This window comes from Natrix helvetica, assembly GCF_964273705.1.
Source record: "Natrix helvetica genome assembly, chromosome: 1".
Lineage (NCBI taxonomy): Eukaryota > Metazoa > Chordata > Lepidosauria > Squamata > Natricidae > Natrix > Natrix helvetica.
This window is the reverse complement of record NC_138548.1, coordinates 127,267,504-127,288,906: the sequence shown is the minus strand read 5'-3', so window position 1 is coordinate 127,288,906 and position 21,403 is coordinate 127,267,504. Positions and strand designations below refer to the sequence as shown.

The following is a 21,403-nucleotide window of genomic DNA, read 5'->3' as shown; positions in this document are numbered from 1 at the left end:
TGCTCTTTCTTAGGTCTGCGTTCAACATCTTCCCATCTCGGAGACTGAGTTGCCTTTGAGCCTTTTGTGCCGCTTGGTATTGAGTGATGAGGAAATCATTGGCCAAGTGGTGGAAATAGCCACCTCAGAACAAGCCATTGTTTTCTTGTCGGCCATTTTGCTTTCAGATCAGGTAGCCATTACCGCAGACCTGCTCTCCCTGCTCACTCACATAGCCCGGGCCGGTCCAGCTCACTTGCCTTTCCTTCAGAGGCTCCTGATTGACCCCGATTCAGCTTCTCAGCTATTAGACCATGTGCTTCACCACCGGGATTCCCTGATCCGAGCCAGAGCTTGTAGCCTTGTAGGCAACCTATTACGACATGGAGAAGGATTTCCTCAGACATTGTGGCACAAGGCTGGGCTGCAGGAACTTTTGGTGGGTTGCCTTTCAGATGAAGATGAGCACGTGCGTTGCTCAGCCAGCTTTGCCGTTGGTAACGCAGCCTACCAGGCTGGTCCTGTAATGCAGGGTTTTAACAAAGCTGTGCCTTGGCTTGTTCGGCTCCTGAGGGATTCTCAGGCAAGGACCCGTTGCAATGCTGCTTCAGCACTGGGCAACTTGGGACGACAGTCCGTGGAGGTGGGAGATTTGCTGATCCAGAGCCGAGCACCTGAACTTCTATTGGATACGGCCTGCCATGACTCCCATCCTGCTGTGCAAGAGGCAGCACTCTTTGCTTTACGCTCCATTGGTCAGCAGTCCAAGATTCACCAGGTACAAAGTCTGTAAATTTGAAGAGTGATGATGGATGAGTGTGAACTCTGGTCCAGTGAGGAAAGGATTGGAGACTGGCAGTTCTTCAGTGTGGACCCTCAATGCACCAGATGAGTTTTCTTCTCAAACTTTAGGTGCTAGGCAAGAATTAAAATATTATGCATTAGATGCAGAAAGGGCATTGTATTAGACAGTTCTTTTTAGTCTTAAAGAATGCCATTTTAAATATTGGCACCCAATGCTATTGGAAAAGGAAAAGTCCAGAATATTTATTTAATCTCATTTTGTCTCCTGATTTCTATTAACGTAAGACTGGCTCTCTCTACCGTCTCTCTCTGTTAACTTACTAAGCAGCCATCAGTAAGCCTCCATTTTTTTTGGTACAACAATCACATGTGATTGGGAATGTAAAATTAATTTTATGTTAGCTGAGCATAGGAGTTTAGTTCTAGCATGAAGTGTGAATATATTTTGATAAGATACTTGTTTTGTAAAGAATTCCTGTCTCACAAATGTTTTGTTAATGAGGTACAATGGATTTTTATGTAAGGATATATGATCTAACTTTTCTGGCTGCTAAGTCCCTCCGGGGAGAGGGGGCGGTCTAGAAGTTTGAATAATAAATAAATAAATAAAAATTTGGGGAGGGAATAAAAGAAGCTATCTGGAAAAATAGAACCCTTGGTATTCGCTTAGTTTGGTTGTTTGCTTACAGACGTTTCATTACCCATCTAGGTAATTTCATCAGTGCTGGTGAATGGGGGAGAGGGGTTGTTCCCTGTTTATGTAGAGTAGCTTGCCCTGCCAGTGTTGGTTGGGGTGTGATTTTTTTTTTTTAACTTAGTAATTTCTAGATTAGGGTATTCTTTTCTGCTTAACTGTTTGTCTGGTATTAATCCTGCTTATCTGGATTTTGGCTGTTGATCAGGATGTATTCTGGTATTTTTGTTTCTGTCTTAGTTTTATTGTATTTTGAATGATGACTGAATGTGGTCTATCTGTATATGTCTATTAATGCTTGATTTGTCTGAATGCCAAGCTTCCAGGAATTCCAAGCTTTTATGGATTTAGTTTGTTCTAGGCTGCTCTGTTTACCAGTTGAAACTATGTTCAAATCTGTCCATGTGTTATGAGATTAAGGAGTCTTCCCACAGACTGCTGGTTGGGGTACCTGCGTTCCCTCTGCTTGTCATCTCTGCCTGTCTGTCTTACACGGCAGCTGCTACATCCTTACATTCCACACTGTAGATAACACCTATTTTTTTCTTCTTCCTGGCCTAGTGAGTCTTTTGATTTATTTAATGTTTTGGAGGACTTGAGTAGGTTTATGTGCTACAATGATGCCATGTGGTTGTAATGGTTGTTTCTAAGATGCTTTTGATGTATGGTAGTGTTATTGTTTCCATAGCTTGTATTGGTTATGCTATTGAGTGGTCAAACACTTTTTGATTAAGTTGCATGGATATTCATTTTGTTAGATGTTGTTACATAGGCATTGTTTACTCTTTCTGGTGTTTTGTGTTGCTGCACTCTTCTGAATAATGTTCTTACACAGCTTTACTTGTGGGAGGTTGGATTGTTACTTTGGTAGCACAGTACTTGTTTTGTGCAGATTGTTTTTGGATAGGAGAGTTGCATTTCAAATTTGCCATTGTTTCTTTTGCTGATGAGCAAATTCAGGAAGGATGGTGTGGGTTTTTTTTTCTTCCCTTGTGAATTTTATTCCTTTGAAAATGGAGATTTTTTTTAAAGAATGAATTGATTTGTGAGAATACAGCCCTAGATATCTAAATAACTATTAGTTTTCTTTCTAGGTACTGATGTCACTCCAAGCAACTGAAAAACTGGAAGCACTTTCCATTCATGGATCTCAGGCTTCTATGTATAGTAGTCCTCGGCCCACATCGAGGCACTGTAAGAAACTGATACATCTCCTACAGGCTACACACATTGTATAAGATCTGAGGAACAGATACAATTGTCCGCTTTTTCAGAATATTTTAGGTGTGTGGGGACTATAAAGTAGTAAACTCCATTGTAAGTATTTTTTGAAATAGATTTTAGTGTGCTTGGAATATCATTTGATTCTTGCCTTAACTGAGATTAGAAACAGCCATCACAAATCTTCCTACAAATTGTTTTTTTTTTTTAATCCAACACTATATAAACTGCCTTCTGTAATGACAAGTCTATGCATATACTAATTCTTTCCTATTGCGAAGAAGCTATGCTGTACTGTTGTCCAACGTCTTGGAAGATGGCCATTCATGAAGTTGGTTCTTGTGACAGTTTTCTTTGGAATGCTAATGGTGGACATCGACCAACCAGTCTCTGCTGAAAAGAAGAAAAGATGTTAGTAGCATTGCTGGCTAAAATCTTCATTTTCTTTTAGTTTTGCAGAATAACACAGGACAGAAGCTGTAAGACATTTTTTAATAATCTTGAATAGGAATAGAATTTTTACTTGAACTGACTGATCAATTTTGATCCAGCTCATGAAAGCTGGATCCCATTTTTATTTATTGAGAACTGTTCTAGGATACTTCCCTGGCTAGTCTCCTGTCTTTATTATTAATATTAAGTCTTTGTAATAAAAGCTGGTGCTGATATTCGGTGTTCTTGGTGCTGATATTCGGTGTTCTATTAGAAAACTGTAAAAGATACTTCTGATTTTGAAAAGTGATAGCACACTTGGTCCTATGCCTTAAGTATTGAAGGATTATGATAGAAAGACTATTAGTGTATTTTTCTAAAGAGAAGAGAGAACAGATTGAAACAATATCAAGAGCAGAAACTTTCTTGAACTGAACATTACCATCTAAATTTTAATGTTCTCATGCACTTCTCTTCTATTTCCTATTTGAAAATTATACTTCTACACTTGGAAATCAAACCAAAGATCTTCAGGATAGTACAAGAATTCTATTTTCCTTATCATTGTAAAAAAACATAGAGCACTTGTCAACTATTTTTATAAGCTTAGTAACCTTCAAGACACTTAAGAGGTCCTTAATACATCTCTCTGTCTGGTGAAATAAAAGGACATTTAGTATGAAAAAGAACTATACATATATTCTTTCTAAACGTTGTTCTGCTGCTGAGGGTTAATCAGATGCAACCTTCATTGATAAGAGACACAATTACCTGGATTTATGTCTGTAACAAGCTTAGCTGAACTGCAATATACGTTCAAATGAGTATCACCGTTGCAATGGTACAGGTAGTCCTCAATTTACAAAGGTTTGTTTAGTGACTGTTCAAAGTTACAACGGCACTGAAAAAAGTGAGTGTCCATTGCAGCATCCCCATGGTCACGTAATTAAAATTCACATGCTTGTTGACTAGTTCATATTTATGACGATTGCAGTGTCCTGGGGTTATGTGATCAGCTTTTGCAACCTTCTGACAAGCAAAACCAAGGTGGAATCCAGATTCCCTTAACAGTCATGTTTAATAACTTAACAAATGCAATGATTCACTTAACAGCTGTGGCAAGAACAGTCATAAAATCGGGCAAACTCACGTAAGAAATGTTTCACTTAGCAACATAAATTTTGGGCTCAATTGTGGTCATAATTCAAAGACTACTTGTAATAGCTCTCCAGCATTCACTTAGGAATCACTGCTCACACCTGCACACATTGACGGAAGTAGAAAATGTGCAAACTGGGACTATTGATAAGTTGACTAAGAAAAAAAAAACCTTTCACCCAAAATTCAAATCTTTGAACTTTTTTTTATTAAAAAGACTACATTTCATTTTTTAAATATTTAGCCATAGAATAAACACTGCTACACAATTTAGAGCCTTTCACCTTTCCCGGGCAATGACAATAGCTATTTCCCAGCCTTTCATTAGGAGCTCCTATCCTGGAGCAGCAGGGCATTGCTGCCACCAAAGGAAAGGAAGAAAGCTTAAAGAACCAGAGAGAAATATCAACACAATACATGCCTTCCGCATCGGAAAGAAAACGTTAGGGCTTTTTCATTGAGGGGGTGGAAAAATGGTTGCCAGGGCACAACACGAAGGGTGGGCAGGCTTTACACTCAGTGCCACAAAGCTGCCTATTTCCAAAGTGCAGACAGTTAAGAGGAAGCTGTTATTCACGGTCGTCCCACTCCGCTCCTTTTGAGGGTGGGGCAGGCAATACAGGACAGAAAAGGAGCCAGCTCTGGCCAACAAAACAGTGGTGCTAGCAGACATCTACAAATTCATTACTTTTATCAGAAGTCTGAATGGAGAAAGAAAGACGGCAGTAAGTAGAGTTATTTTCCTAGCAGTTGTCAAACCTAGGGGAAGAGGTTGGGGGTGGAGGCAGGAATTGCAGAGGCGTTTGGATTTCCTCAGATGCTTTTCGTGCACCTTAGTCCAATAATTTAGAAGTGCAGCTCAAGGGCAGAGTCCTATGGGACCAGTAACAGAGATCTGGAGCCTTCATCTGCAAATCTAAGTTTCTCTTCATCCTAGCCCACCAACAGCTGGGTGACATACTGTATATTTTGAATACTTTACACAAATGGGAGGACCACCAACTCACAATGCTGTTTTTTGCACTATGGCTCGTAGTCCCTTGGAGAACAAGCAACAATACCAAGACTGACAATTCATAGGGAAAGTGGCTGAAACGGGTAGAAGCAAGGGAACAAACCAAGAGCCATTTAATTAAGAAGGCCACTACTAAACAGTTGTAGCTTTGCAGTAACTCTGCTACTTTAGAGTAAAAATATTGACCCTTGCAACTTTGTAAGCCATTGTATGTTTCATTGTGCTTCCTGTAACATTCCACACACCATCCCTACGGACATCAACCACTTTTTGGGAGGGAAAAACCATCTTGCCCAGTTATTTCTCCTGTAAATAGAAATGCACATACTGCTCTAATTAGCAAAAATATTACAATTGAAATGCTTGGTCTTTCAAAAGTGAAGGGAGTTGATAGGCAGAACGAGGATCCTTCCTCCACTTTGACACTAGAATTCTTTCTAGTGTCTCACATAATGTCTTTTCTAGCTGCTCTGCTGCTCTCCCTGAGGCAAGGCTAAGGGCATTAGAAGAATGCATTCTTACCAGGATGTTTTAGGGCAGGGTTGATGCCAACAAGCAAAAATATTGGTAAAGTGCAGCAGAAAGGAAAAGAGGAAGGCTTCCGGATTCTACAACTAAATTTGAGTTCTTCCAAGTGAATTTTTTAGAATTCCAGACAACTAGATATGTAGTTCAGAATAAATATAATCAGGCTATGCCTTCCTGGAAACCATTGGGCATAGTGTATATTCACCTTATGTATAGAGGAAAATAGGCTGAAGGTTTTAAATATTTGACGGCTGATTCTTGGAACTACAGAAGCATCTGCTTTCTGTGAAGGTAGCTAAGTCCAAATTGCCTTCATTTTCCCAGAAAGAATTATCTACATGGTATCACTACATGAAAACATACTTTCTATTTCCCAACCTTCTGTCAAAAAAACCCCCTCCCAAATCTATTTCTCCAAGAATTTTTTTCCTTCCTGTTCAATTAACTGACCAATGTTCTCTTTAAATTATTTACACCCTCGCTGCTGAATAAAACTCCTTTATTTCCTACTGGATATATGGGGATGAGCAGTAAGTCGTAGTGGCAGGAATATCTAGCAGAAAATATGTGCGAAATAAAAACAGCAAAACAGACTAAAACAGAAAAATTGCAGCAGCAAAGACTGCATCATCACTAAGAAGCATGGGCAGAAACAGAGGCCTGATGGAGAGGCCAATACTAGGAGGAGGACAACAACTTTCGATTCCAGACATAACACTGCAAATATGGGTGCTTTGCTTGGACTTTGCCACATGTGTATCTGTCCTTCAGTACGGCCTAAACTTCTCTATGCATCTGTTTGTCCTTTCTGGCAGCTACAGAAACAGAAGACTGAACAGTGAGATCAGGGTGACAGTTCTTTAGGAGGTTGAGAAGGAGCTCCTGGAGCTTCTGTTTCTCCAGAAAGGCCCAGCTCTGTATCCATTTGCTCCAGCTCCTTCTGATCAAGCAGCTCAAAATCATCAGCTTCCTCTTCCTCCTCTTCTTTCCCAGGTAGAGGAGTTGTTCCTACCTCCTCATTCTCAGATAGCTGTGCCTGGAAACTGAGTCTCTCTTCAGGTTCAGTAGGCAAGAACTCAGAAAAGCAAGGCCCTTCAGTGTCCTCTGAGGAGTGGAGCAGAGCTGACAGGGTGTTCTGCACAACTGTACTGATAGCCGTAGTGACAATTTCTTGACTCAACGAATCAATGTGTAGCCCCAGGCCTTGTGCACAGGTAGTTTGGGATTCAGGGATCCCTCCCACCGTTGCCTGCCCATTCCCATTGAAATGAGTATTTACAAAATGCAGGGGTGAGGTCAGGCACAGAATGGATGTGTCCGAATTCATGGCAGCAGCTACCGCCGCCGCCACCGTTGTCTCCGCCTCTTCCTCTTCAGCAGAGTTTAGCTGTTGTGCACTTTGAATGGGAACCCCAAAATTGTCATCTTCGTTGGATGGTCCCAAGTCTTTGGAATGGAACTCTTCCACAGAAGGGAATTCTGCTAAATCCTTGGAAAAGGATTCTTCAGGCTCACTGGGGAGGCTCTGCTGGTCCAGATCTAAAAAAAAGCAGATAGGCAGTTAGTAAGCATGTACCTTTCAGACTCCAGAGATTCCTGCTCTGAATCTTTAATGTGGCTGCGAGATCAACTATGGGTTTCACTCGTTTACTATACAAATTTCTAAACACGCTTGCTTGGCTTTTGTTCCCCCCGCCCCCTTTTGAGTGGCATTACAATGTTTTGCCGTCTTCTCCGCCTGAAGTTCTATAAGCCAAGAACTGTACTGCTAGCTCAAATCTAAAAGTCACAATCCAAACAGGCATGGTCGCTAAAGCTTTTCTTTATTGTATCTTGTTATAAGGCTAAAGTGTCACTGGTAAGTACGCATGATAAAATTTCAATCAGTTTAAAACGAACTCATAGCTATATTGGCCAGTCGTAGCATAGAGCTTTGTATTTCTAAAAGTCAATTGCTGAGTCTTGTCAAAGCAGGTTTAATTCAAAACTTGAGCTTGATCCACACTCCACTCCAAACGATGAATGGAAATTTAATATTATAATATATTGCCCCTGCTTTGTATGGATCTATAAGGAACAGAATTCCCCATTGAAATGGCTCCTTTTCAGATCTGAAATGGCAAACAAAAAACCTCTTCTACAACTCTTTTCAGGAAGAGTTAAAGGACAGGCTATGATCTAGGTCGGTGTGGTTGCTATAGGTCAGGGGTGTCCAAACTTGGGAACTTTAAGACTTGTGGACTTCAACTCCCAGAATTCCCCAGCCAGCCGTGCTGGCTGGGGAATTCTAGGAGTTGAAGTCCACAAGTCTTAAAGTTCCCAAGTTTGGACACCCCTGCTGTAGGTAATCATCTTGGGTGACATTTTGTAAAGAGGGTGGAGGTGAAGAAAAAAGAAGGCAAAGGTGGTGAAAACCAATTCAGCGAAGGCAATGAAGTTTTGTTTATAATTGTGTAATATAACCGGGCTAATTTTTGTAGCATCGTAACAAAGATAGGGGAATTACTAATTACTTCCAAATTAATTGAACAGTTAAAAAATTAACACGGAAAAGACACTGCAATCTACATGTACTATGAAGCCAGAAACATTCAGAATGATGTGATCCTTTCCAGTTCTTGCTTCATTTTTCTCATGAATTCTTAGTTCTGCCACAAAGCAATATAGAATTTGCATTGTATCATTCAACAGCTGCAAGCTGAAATATGAAACTTGGTACGGGGAGAAGGAATATACCACCTTCAGACACATCTGTCAGTTGTGGTGTTGTAGCTCTGGAGACCGTGAATCCTCCACTTTCTAGGATAGATGCCTCTTCATCAGAGAGTTCAGAATCTGTGATTGCTAATGCCAGAGCTGTCTTCTTCATGTCTACCTGCAATAGAGATAACATTAAGATTGTATTGCAAAGCTGCATTTGCTCAGTTAAAAACTCAAGAGACAGAATGCATCTTGAATGCCAACCCAGCCATATTCCCTATCAGATCAATGCTTGTCCTAGATGCTGCATACGCTTTCAATAAATTATGATGAATACTACAACTGAAACTACAATCCGGAGCAGCAGCAAGTCCAAATAGCATGGTAGCAAAGATATCCATATGGAATGCTAGAATGCTCCTCCTGATTGTTTAACAAACTGCCACATTGGGAAAAGTAGGTCATAATTTAAAAATTAAGAGGCTCTTACTTCCTATGAGCCTAAAGGAAAACTGTGGCAAACAGCCAACATTGATAGAATTTATATTATTACATTCAAAAACACGAAGAATTTGCCACTTTTAGTCTGCCAGCTTTAAGTATCTCAGGAAAAGATTGGTCTGAAACCTCTTTCAGAGGAGGCTATGACATGATTATTGTTCAAAAATAAATAACAATGTCTTGAAATATTGTTTTTTTTAAACAAAATATAATTTTATTCCCGAGTTGAGGGACACATGAATATACTTATATGTCAGTATAACATTAAAAAAAAACTTACTTAAAATTTGTTTACCCCTGCTGGGCTCTAAGTATCTAATACAAAAGAATATTACTTCCAGTAGAGTAAACATCTAGGTGAATATGGCTTTTAAGATTAAAAAAGGTTTCCTTCCCATCATTACTTTGCCTCTACCCAAATCATGAGAAACCTAAAGATGCTCTAAACAGGAAGCAATCATGCTTGAAGAACTCAAAGGCCTACTGGGTAGAAGTATTCAATGATGCCAACCAAATGATTGTCCTCACCACCACTCCCTTCCCAATGTGAAGTTCAGCTCAGTCACCGTGTCTCCAGACAGTTTATCAGTGTCAGGTCTCCAGCCTCCCCCTTCTTTCACCTGATCATGCTTCGCCCTTTGTTTCTTCCCTCTCACCAGAGGTAGGTTGCTCCCGGTTCAGCCCGGATTGGGCGAACCAGTTGTAGTGGCAGTGGGAGGCTCTGCCCACCCACCTGGACGCTTCTGCGCATGCGCGAGTGCGCCCAAACCGGTAGTAAAAAAATTGGCAACCCACTACTGCCTCTCACCCTTACCACTGGAGAGTAGCCAGACAGTTCTGCTTCACTCTCACTTTCTGTTTCTGCCATTGGTTCACTGCCAGCTTCTGGTTCAATCTTTCCTTGACGCTCTGTAGAGTAAAACAAAATAAATATTGGCCATGGCTTCTGTGAGTTAGTCCTACAGAAAAAGGGTCAAGAAAATACTGTTTTATAAAAAGTGTTTTTTTTTTTTAACAGTGTGTGCTTCTTCGCACTCCTTGTCCCAATTTGTACACTGACATCCATACATTTTCTACAGGCTTTCTACATGCTGTTCCCACTGGAGAAACCAGTCAGTCCAGCCTTTCTTTATTAAGTTTTGACCTATACTTTAAGTACTAAGCAGCAGTTGTCTTACTTTTCTTTTCATGTTTAAGATGCAAAGTCTCCGCCTTCATACTGTAGTCCAGTTTCATTAGGATGGGCTCCAAACGGGTATACATTCTTTGAATGAGTTCGTGGTAAACTACCAGTGGCCACAGCAGAATACTAAGTACTGGAAATATGGATAAAACTCAGAGATGTGTTAAAACATATATATTCTCTGATACTAAGGCAGTTAATGTCTTTTCTAGGACCATCAAGGGGGGGGGGCGAGGGGGGCACACACACCCCTGAGGTCAAACACAACCCTCATGAAGCCCTCAATGAAATCGAGTCTAACACCCCTGCTTTAGCTGAAGACCATAAGATCAGGATCAATGTTGTTAATAATGCACAAACATGGAAACGTAGATTCCAGAGCTGAAACTGAATAAACTGCAAAAATAACTTTGGCAGGTGCTTGCATTACTTTCCCGCACTAAAAACATGATTGCCCTTATCCCCAAGCTTTATTTCCTCCTGAAACTGGCAGTGGAAATAGATATCCCCATTACTGGCTTTAGAGATAGATTTGCATGATTTGAAAATGTTGCTGTATTTTCTTTTAAATTGGTTTGCTGAAAATGCCTGTGCGTGCCTAAAAGGTGCCTAGAAGCTTGCAATATTTGTTAGTAAAATTATGTCTTTAGTTTTAAAAGGGATGCAAAGGATTAAACATACTCACAGGCAATGTAGGAGATCATGATACCCGGGACATAGTGTCCTACAATTGCTAGAATCAAGCATCCTGAGCAGATTCTGGCACAGAACTGGGCAAAGAGAAGTAAGAGGGACAAAAATAATGTTTAGAAAAAAGAAACACTCTCAGAATAGCTATATACATAGCCTTCCTTGTAACAGACTTACAGTGCCTCCCAAATTACCGGGGCCTTTCATTCTTTAATGTTGCTTGCAATCATCTACAAATCTGTTTTATGTACTCTAAGACTGATCTTCATAAAAATAGCTAGCTAATATTTAGCTTCTGAACAGAGGGGGGGGGAATTAAGAACAGCAAGCAACATGCTTGTAACATATTGGTCATTGTCCTTCTTGTATATACTAATTAATATGCTTTTTGCTTCCCTAAGACAAATAATAATTAATCCATAGAGAAGGTTGCATCAAAAGAAGTAATATGCAAACTAACCGCAAATGCACAAAAGTTATTAAACCGCAAATTAATAAGTATAACAGGAAATAACAGAAAATACTTAGAAATTATGTTACGAACAAAAATACTACAAAAGTTTTAAGGACAGCTTTGTTAGCAACAAGTTAATCTAAATAATGTTGTGAGTGGTCATGTTTATTTAAAATGGCTGAGATGCTATTCTAAAACATAACATTACTTGTAATTTATGCCCACATTTCCTCTCCTTTTTTCCTAGGGCCAGGTATATTGTCTGAATCATCATTAAGGGGTGTGCATAAGCGCACCAGCGTGCCTAATGTCCCTGTCTGACTGTCTCCATTTATTCGTACCCATTTACTGTGTTCATACTTACGTTTATACTTATACCTGTTATCTTTTACATGTTTGACAAACTAAATAAAATAAATAAAAAATGAAATTTCACACTGCTATCCCAGTTTATGTTTTAGATTAGAAAAGACAGCAAAAGAAAACACAAAGTTGCTGCCTTTTGTACAGAAATACTAATATATACAGGTCCATCGAAAAGATGCTTGTCCAAGTCAATTGTTGGGAAATAACTTGTGTTACCTGTATTTCAACTGAAGTGAGGTATTAAAACCTCTATTACAGTTTTTTTTTGTTTCCACATACATTGAGCAATGCTTTAAGCTCACTTCTTAAAACACTGTTTGTACACCAGGATGACCCTGTCCAAATATATAGTAGCTATTTTAACATCCATGCAGAAAAATGTCTAGGTATGAAGTTCCAACTACCAGAGACAATGCATCCTAATTGCCTTCTTCTAAAGGCAAACATGGGACAACTTTCCCTAGCACAAGGCTTTGGCTTCTTACATGAAAGGACCTGTTGATTCCGTACTTACCTTGGCAGGGTTTTGCTTCTTATACTGCAGAAGTTCCTGCAGGTATAGCCTAAAGGTAATCCAGCTCTCAGCCAAGCAACGACAGAGTTCTGAAATACTCAGCAGGTGAGGTTGTGCTCCTGTCATCTCACGGTCACTGAAATAAAAACTACATATTAGTAAACAAAGCCTTCAAAATGCCCCCCCAATACTGTATTTAATACAATCATTTACACAAGAAGACACTCAGGCTAACCAAGCTCCAATTAAAAACACCATACTTTGTTTGAAAGTGCTTGGCTTTTAAACCAATGTAAGAATATTTTCACAAGGGACATCCACCCAGATGAACAATTTTTGAGGGTTTAAAAATATGATCTATGATCTGATCTGTCATGATAAAGTGATAATTAAATGTTTGTATTTCAGTTCCTAATCCTACAAAATAAGATCGAATAAATAGGTTAAAGAATATATTCTAGAAGGAACTTTTCAAATAATATCACAAATCAGAATACTAAGCTACATGAAGTAAAATGGCAGACAACAGCAAGGAAAAATGACAAAAGTAAAGGTCTTCCCCAAAATATTAACAGCATGCCTACCTGTGTCCCCCAGGTTCTTCTATGGGTTGTACTGCAGGATTAAAAAAAAAAGTGGGGAGGAAGGGGTTTAAAGCATTAACTGAGAAATGAAACATAGAAGTTCTGGTTTTATAAGCATGTAGTTGTTTCTTTCTTCAACAAATTGGTCTTTAGCAATTATCTAGTATATAGAGAGTTAAAAAACTTAGCTTTATAACTGTAGGTATCACAAGGACTAAGGAAAAGCAAGACCCACACTTTGGAAGTTGCTCAAATACTGTGGTACTATAGTATAGTAACTATATTAATGTATACTAACAACTATTTGCTAACTATTTAATATATACTAACAATATTTCCTGGACAAAATGAAGCATTGGAAGTCAGGTGTCATATAGACTTAATAATAATAATAATTTGCAAAATGAAGTTGAACAACTATGGAGGAATAAATCAAGGATTGTTCCAATAGTAATAGGAGCCCTTGGAGCAATATCCAAAGGGTTGCATAGATACATGGAAAATTTGAACTTACTAGACCTGAATATCCTGACTTTGCAAAACAAAAACAAAACCACCCTTCTCGGAACTGCCCTTTATACTCAGACGCTACCTTAACAGCTCTTAGGTCCTTGGTTAGGACTTGAACTATTGCACCAGTCCCCAACTGTGAACCGAACTGAAGATTAACAACAACAATAGCAACAACAACAATAATAATAGTGTTTTCAATTGATACTTTGCAATTTCACAAATAGCACAGAGATGTAGTTGACGCTCGGAAGAACTTTCCTGAACATTTGAACATCTGGTCAAAAATAAATGCAGAACTGGAATTCTCACAGATTTTTCCATAAGTAGTAGCCAAATAAATAAATCTTAGCAAAAACACTCAACAAAAGAGGGTCATACAAAAGCTTCCATGTTGGAGAAATTCAAGTTCTTTGTTGTATTTTTTTTAAAGTGTGTCTCTGACTACTATGGTTAAAGTCATGAAATATGAAAATTACAAAATGTTCCAATATTCACATGTATAACATATTTGCTATGCTTTCACCTACGACTTCAAATCATGTTTTTTCCATGAATTTCACATCACGCTTTCAGATCTTTATTTTGCAAAATCTTTTTAATGCTGGTTCAGTAATAATAAAAATATAACTCACTAAATACCTATGGAGAATTGTTGAAGAACCTGGGACTTTCTTGGCATACAGCATGCCAATCATGGCAATGTAAAGCTGCCAAAAGAGCAACTCAGTTGTGCCCAGCCATTTAACAACCATGTAAAAATGTTTGTGAATAAGCTTCTCTGCAACACAGAACTGAATCCGGAAAAGTGTCATCAGTTTTGAGTATCCGATGCTTCAGACATGCTGTTCTGTTACTTATAATATTAAGGTCTGCATATAGTCCCTACAAGCTGCAATCAGGGTTTTTCTGTTGTGTACAAACTGCGAGCAGTTTATTGTAACAATGGGAAACAATCTTGTGAAGTTTGTGAGCCAGATTTAGCAAACAGCCCTAACCCAGGCACTCAATAATCACAGTCAGTGTGGTCATATGCAAGACAGAGTCTATTCTATCACATGAAAAACTACTGTTAACTCAGCAGCTTATTACAATGGGTATTTACTACATCTGTGAATATTCTGAATACTGTGCTGCCTGCAAGAGAGTGGAAGCTAGTCATTGTATGTTGGAGCACTATGACTAGCTTACATCAGCCTATTTTGCTCTTCCTAGACGATTAAAAGGCCTGTACAGCCTTAATTAACCTGTTCAGTAATATTAGCCCTGTTTCATCTGTTTCACCCTATTTTATTTTGGAAGCTTAGAAAATGCAAAAGAAGCATCAATTCCCAAAACTGGTGCAAAATTGAAACAAAAACAAAACTGGTGCAAAACAAAAACAAAACAAACAAAATTGATAATTTGATAAATTCGATCATTGGGGTTCCCCGATGAATCCAAAAGAAATAAGTCTATTTTGACAATTTCCTAATTATAGAGCTTCAAGAAAATGTCTGGTCTTCAAAAGTTAAAGCTAAAATGAGGGCAGAGCTGTCATAAAATCATAATTGTGGCTCATGGTATTCAAATATTTAGGACCTAATAATACAAGATCTGCATTATTTTCTACAAATCAACCAAGGATAAAAGATAAATATAAACAAAGAATCAAATACTGTATTTTTAGATAAAAAATAAACTTTAATTTTCAGTGGCTTCCTAAGTGGACAATACAATACTGTGCAAAACAACTGAAATATACCATTGCCTTAATTCAGTTTAAGTGAAATCCAAGCAAATTGTGATACAAATGACCTCATGAATACCTGTGCTCCTGAGTCAGCAACTCTCACTGTCAAATAGTGTTTAGCACCAGTTCACAGATCTGAAACACCCTTGCTACATAAGGTTCTTAAGGGGGGGGAAAACAGCCTAAATTTTACTAGTAGGAATTAACAGAATTAGAACTAAAAGTATAGACTATACTTGCAAAAGTCTTAACTTCTACTGCGTTTACTATAATTTAATAATAATAATTTATTAGATTTCTAGACTACCCCCTCTCCCCGGAACTATGTTCACTTACCTGAGAAATCCAATAAAAAATGGGGCTTCCATCTCTCCAACAGCAAAATACCAATAAAACCAGTACTAAGGAGGAACAGGGGGCGTAATGAAGTGGAGGAAAACAACCTGGAAAGTCACAAAAGCAGGCATTACAAAAAGTATTGGTAAAAATATAACAAAAGATTCCATTTATCCTGACTCAATTGTATTATCAGCTATTAATTACTTTCCATTTCTTCTGGACCACAGTGAATTTCAAGGGAACAGTAGCTTCCTCAACTTGTGTAAGATTTGGAGAGAAAAAAGCAGAATGGAATTTCTCATACAATTTTTGATCCTTCTCCAGTCATTATAGATGGGTAAACCTTTCTGTCCAAAGGTCATCCTGGTTATTTGACTAGGGTTTTAGGTAGCAAGAAACCGGCAGTTTATTGCCAGTTGGTCATCTGGTCAGCAGAAAAACAGGTAGGTTCTTCATGACTCTTGGCTGGATTTCTTTGGCCTATAAGAGACCAGCATATTGCCTGCTCCTGGCCTAAGGCTCAGTAATGGCAACAGTGCTAAGGTCCAATCTTTCTTTACCTACATTGATTTTTTGTCAGAATATTTTTGCCATAAGCACAAATAGATTGCTAAATACCAATAAAGGAGAATATTTGTAGCTCAGGGATGAAATGAGGGGTCCTTGGTGCTCTCTGAGCTTGCTTGTTTCCTTACAGACATTTCATTACCTAACTAGATAACATAATCAGTGCTAGTCTTAACTAAATATCCCAAAGGTGCTTTTTGCCCCCAAGAGGTAATTGGACTTTCTGGTTTTCATCGAGAAGTTGGAGCTGTGCTTTCTGCATGATGTTTTCTGCCCTGCGTCCTTTCCCTGTTGAACAAAGGTGCAAGCTGTTGGGGATTAGTTTGTGCTGTCTGCATCTCAAACTGAAGCGCAAATGATTTCTGTAGTCTGCAATTTTTCTGAAAATCCAATTATACTCTCGCACCTTTCAAAGGGTGTTCATCCCAAAGTGCATAGCTAATGAAGATTAGCTTCTATAAAGATTCTCAGTCATCGTGGTTGTTCCAAAGGTGCTTTTTTTTTTCAAGAGGCACCAGAAAGTCAAGTTGCCTCTTGAAAAAAAAGCACCTTTGGGACAACCATGACCTGGATGACTGAGAATCTCCATAGACAGATTGCTTAAACAGATTGCTCTTTAAGTTCTCTCACAAAGTGCAGGCAGCTGTCTCATTTTCTGCTACATGGTTAAGGATGAGACAAGGCAGAGAGATGTGTTGTTCCCAGAAATAAGTATTCAAGTGTTGCCGAGTAGTAGATTTGCAGATACTTGAACATATCTTTTGGGAAAGAAATGTAAGACCAATCAAAAACATTCACAGGAGTAGGAAGGGTTTAAGTGCGCAGTAAATGCAGTTATGATCAAAAAATTATATAACAGTTGCAGCTATATTAATTTTTAAAAAACCTTCTTTTTTATACATGAGATCAACTCCAATTACTTTCTATTGTTTTCTAGACTACAAGGGGACATCATGGAAACGTATATTCTGAGAAATGAAGTTAAATTACAGGAACCTACACATTTATAATGATTATGCAGACATTACCTAGGAATCTGAACTATTTTAATCCTAACACGACTGGCTTCTAAAAATGTAATAATGACTATTTTTCTGGTAGACCCACATAAATTCTTTCATTGTTGTAGAGTAGGGGTGTCAAACTGGTGGCCCATAGACCAGCTGCATCACCTGCAGGCCACACGACTCCAGCTCCGCGAAGGGGGAAAATGTCATGAAACCTCACATGACAGCAACGTGAAACATCACATGACACCGCAGGTTTGACACCCGTGTAATAGAAAGTATCTCAAATGTTACTGCACAGAATAACAAAAAAATTATCTGGCTATTTTTAATTCAAGTCTTCATAACACCAGCCACTGGAAATACAATTCCAATCCCTGCATGGCTCCAATCCATGAATATGCTTTGCTGAGAGTCAGCTCATTGTCTCTAAGAGTAAACAGGATGTTTTTTTTTTTGTTTTTTTTTCAGCAGTTGCTGGACTCTACTATTCAGCCTTGTTAAATGTTGCTGTCTGTGCAGAAGCCATAGCTAGAAAGGAAGGAATGTGCTAGCATAACAATTCTCAGCAATTACAGGCTTGACAAAATCTCAATTGGCAGAGGGTAAGCAAAAGCTTCTTGGGCTTACAACCTAGTACACACTGCCGGGAGTGACTAAGCAATCAGTTCCAAAATGTATACTACAAACCATGTGGATCGTATGCAGTGAATACACAATCTAATGAGAAACACTCCTGGGCAAACCTTCAGTTGTCTGTAACTGCTAGTTACAGCCCTTGTTTATCACAAGTCAATCCTAGAACTCTTGGCAATACTTACAAACAGAAAAAAAAATCCGTTTACCCACTGAGAATGAAGAACAAAAAATACTTAAAGCTACAGATAACAAACATTACATTCTGCAAATTGAACTACGACTGCACTCTTTTAGATCAACCTGCAAAGAACTCTGGAGCAGATAACCCAATGCATAATCTTCTTAGGTTCACATAGTACTTTTTTACTTTGTGTTTCTACTGGAAGGAAGATTAGTGGTATTTACCTGAACAAGAACAGCACAGGGTTGTTTTGTTTGGCATCACTTAGTGGCACTCCCTATACTTCAATTGCTAAAAATCAGAGCCTGGCATTTACAGTAGTATCTCAGGGCAAAGCTAGAAAGATTTCAATCTCTCTGGTGAGCTACCACAAGGTGAAGTAGATAATACTGGCATGCTTTAGACAAATAAAATACCGTACCTGACGATTCATCAAATAGGTGAGTCATTAATTTTGAGATGCAATTCCTCTTTGAACTATACTTTTAACTCAAGGCACTGTACTGAATCTCTATATACAGGCAACCAAAAACAGTGTCAAGCCTAATTTTGTTTAAGAAAAATCCAAATATTTGAGATTTACAATTTGCATCACATACTTTCAAGACTCTTATACTGATACATCTCGCAAAACAATTTTTAGAGCACTCTAGCCACCTATCTATTTTTATCACTGATACATTTAAATCTCATTCTTTTAGATCTATCTAGCTACTCTTTGTATGAGGGGATTCATTACAGCATGGCAGAAAATGCTTAGATGTAAATATCAAATAAGAACATGCATGTTTTCTATTTCACTGCTTAGAAAAATAAATCCAACATACTAGAAAACATTTCTTTTGGAAATTGGAAAAAAGTGGTGTGTAATTATGTTGTTAGAATCAATATATTGCAACAGCAAACATTAGGGGGTATATAAAAGAAATCTACAAACTTCCAGAATGTAAAATCAAGAATACAGGCATCCAATAACACAAAAAGTCTGTCTGTGATTCAACCATGTGCTCTCAACAAATTATCAATTAACAATATAATTTGATATTTATAACTTAATATCATGTCATCCTTCTCATGCTCATACATTAGAAAAAAATTCTACTCTTACTAAACTGATTGCAATTTATGGCTCAGATCACCCCATGTTCTATACACCTAATCCAATAAACTAAATGAGGCATTGAGAGAAATATCCTGGTAGCAGGCAAGGGATGTTCCTGCAGACATACACTTTCAAGAAAAAGTAATTTACATTAGTTAAAACATCAGATTCATTTATTTCAATCAGTCTATATCACCATTCACTCACCAGCCTCTTGACAATAAACAAAATTCATTATTTTATTTCCGCATATCAGATTATCAAATTATCCTTATTTCAACACAGCCATCATATTGTGCTGCAGTATTCAGGAATATAAAAATAATGTACAATCTGCATTAGAAAATGAGTTTCTAAGTACTGCATTTGATTTGAGAGAAACTGGGATACTAGCCTGTATTGTACTATCTAGCACTGGCCACATCAATACTGTTGAGTTTAAATTTACCACACAAAGTTGTTGTGAGAATTTGGGATAGCTCCCACTCCTACATCTCTACACTACTGGTCTGTTTTCTAATCGAAGATTATGGAATCTTTTGTTCAACCCTAATTTCACCATCTAATAGTTCACACACACGCTCATCTAAAGTAAAATGTACACCAAATCTCTCATTTCCTCTCACTCTGTTCCAAGACAGCCAAAAGAATATGGGCGCCTGATTGATAAGATTAATGGGAATCAATCAGTGAGAAATCATTCTTAAGAAGGTTGTGCATGAGAACACCCATTTGCTGTTAGCATACTGTAATTTAACCTAGGTCAAGGTGCAGCCAAATCCAACTTTCTATTTATTCAGGAACCTAATTGGGCGACTTGAGTCAGTGGTTTTCTCAGCCCAATCTTCCTCCAAGTGTTTTTTGTGAGCCTGTGAGCCTAAGCATGCCTCCTTGAAGTTCTTATGAAGGAAAATGGGAGGGGAGGACGACTACAAGACCCAAAGCCAGCATAAGATTCGAGATCTCACACAGCCCTTTTGGGGAAAGATGTATGTAGTAATTTATGGTTATCGTTAGGCATTGTTTTCATCGCCACGAATCAATCCCTTCTCAGCCTCTGCAAATATTTCGGCCTCCAATGGCAGGCCTGCCCCCTTTTGCGACCCTCTTCCAGCAGCCTCCGTAGCCACACCAGGGCCAGGGACTCAAAGAACTTCTCGGCATCAGCTCTCCAGGTCCGCTCGCCTTCCCCTCCGGGGCCTTCCCCGTGAGAGTCACTCTCTGCTCTGCGCCGCCTTCTCTTCCCTCCGCTCACCACAAAGCAGCTCCGAGCGCCACAGCCCCGGCCAGGCTTTGCGGCGGCCTCTCCCAAACCAAGAGCCGCTGCACGGCCGTCACGGTGTCTTCCCAGCCCCTCAGGCGTCGCCTCAGCCGGACGGCTAGAGCCAACACCTCCTGCTCTTCCTCTTCCTCTTCCTCAGCTTCTGCCGTCGCGGGTCCGGACCCCGTCACCGCCTCCCCTTCCTCTGTGACTGGCACGCTCGGGCCTCCGCTCGCCATCGCTTCAGCCAGCGATGAGCAAAGAGGTAAGGGAGGAGCGGCAAGTCCTCCTGACAGCCGCAACCGGAAGTAGCGGCAGCAGCAGCAGCAACAACAACGCACGGATGCCAACTTGATGGTAAAGTCAATCACGTGAATCGGCCCCTTCGGCACGTGAAGGAGTCTCCCCCCCCCCACACACACACACATAGGCGCTCGCGCAATACTAAGGGTTCAGCTTTTCAAAAGTAGAGATGGCAACGCCTTAGACTAGAGCGACGGTTCGAATTTTCTGATGGTTTTTTTTCTTTGGACAGTTATTTCGGCCTCTTGTCAGAGAGGAAGTGACAGCTTTTCGGAAGAACCAGGGGTGGTTTCAGAAGCCTTGAAAGGCATTAATAAAGTCACAGACCGCAGTATTCCAAGAAGCTCCGTAGTGTTCAAATTCATTTCCATGGAGAGAGTTTATTTTTTAACATGGTTATATTTCTATTGGCCCCACGCTGCTGACAACCCGCTTATGTGAACGCCACATAAATAATAAAACCAACGAGCTAATAAAACGTGACAACCTACAATCAATATTAAAATGGCAGCAAAGCAAACTGAAATTTGAGGCAAGGTGTTTTTTCAAGAGGCAACTGGATTTTCTGGTTTTTCTTTGAAAACATCTATTAAAAAAACCAGAAAGTCCAATTGCTCCTTGAAAAAGCACCGTTAAAATGGAGCCATTGGGACAATGGCGATTAGTGCACCATTAAAAGAGGACTGGGTTAGGGACAAATCCTCATGGAGACCATCAACATGGTCGATTTGATGGTGCATAATAATCATAATCGTTATTAGTGTAACACAAGGCCATAAGGTAGGAGTATAGGGCTAAACTCATTTTAAAGCAGTACAGTGCGCCTCCTATCTTGTGGATGCAGAAAAAAAGGCTCTCAATGCCGTTTTACCCCTACAACACAATTGTACCATTTGCTGTGGATGTTAGAGGGGTTTTTTTCATGAACCATGAAACCAA

The 21,403-nt window shown here is 39.3% G+C and overlaps 2 protein-coding genes across 6 annotated transcripts in view; one reads left to right on the top strand and one right to left on the bottom strand.

Moving 5' to 3' along the window:
• The window catches only part of STK36 (serine/threonine kinase 36), a 28,219-nt gene extending 24,770 nt beyond the window's left edge, over positions 1-3,449 (top strand). For all 5 annotated transcript variants that reach the window (XM_081933976.1, XM_081933978.1, XM_081933974.1 and 2 more), the window contains exons 27-28: positions 14-757; positions 2,572-3,449. In XM_081933976.1, coding sequence (XP_081790102.1) covers positions 14-757; positions 2,572-2,715 — 888 coding nt within the window. In that variant the 3' untranslated portion in view covers positions 2,716-3,449. The remainder of the gene's footprint in view (positions 1-13; positions 758-2,571) is intronic.
• Positions 3,450-4,473: 1,024 nt separating this feature from the next.
• RETREG2 (reticulophagy regulator family member 2) lies at positions 4,474-20,461 on the bottom strand. The gene is made up of 9 exons (XM_081933982.1): positions 20,156-20,461; positions 15,402-15,508; positions 12,824-12,854; positions 12,240-12,375; positions 10,901-10,985; positions 10,211-10,348; positions 9,847-9,941; positions 8,571-8,706; positions 4,474-7,370 (listed from the first exon to the last, which is right to left on the bottom strand). The coding sequence occupies exons 1-9, from the start codon at positions 20,398-20,400 to the stop codon at positions 6,676-6,678; spliced, it is 1,668 nt and encodes a 555-aa protein (XP_081790108.1). The 5' UTR covers positions 20,401-20,461; the 3' UTR covers positions 4,474-6,675.
• Between the last annotated feature and the right edge of the window lie 942 nt (positions 20,462-21,403).

What these genes read in the sequence shown, in the direction of transcription:
- RETREG2 (XM_081933982.1), bottom strand. Translation starts at nt 20,400, where the DNA reads ATGGCGAGCGGAGGCCCGAGCGTGCCAGTCACAGAGGAAGGGGAGGCG. An exon ending in GAAGAACCTGGGGGACACAG is followed by an intron (nt 12,376 to 12,823) that starts GTAGGCATGCTG and finishes TTTTTATTTCAG; the next exon opens with TGACCGTGAGATGACAGGAG. An exon ending in TCTTAAACATGAAAAGAAAA is followed by an intron (nt 9,942 to 10,210) that starts GTAAGACAACTG and finishes TTTACTCTACAG; the next exon opens with AGCGTCAAGGAAAGATTGAA.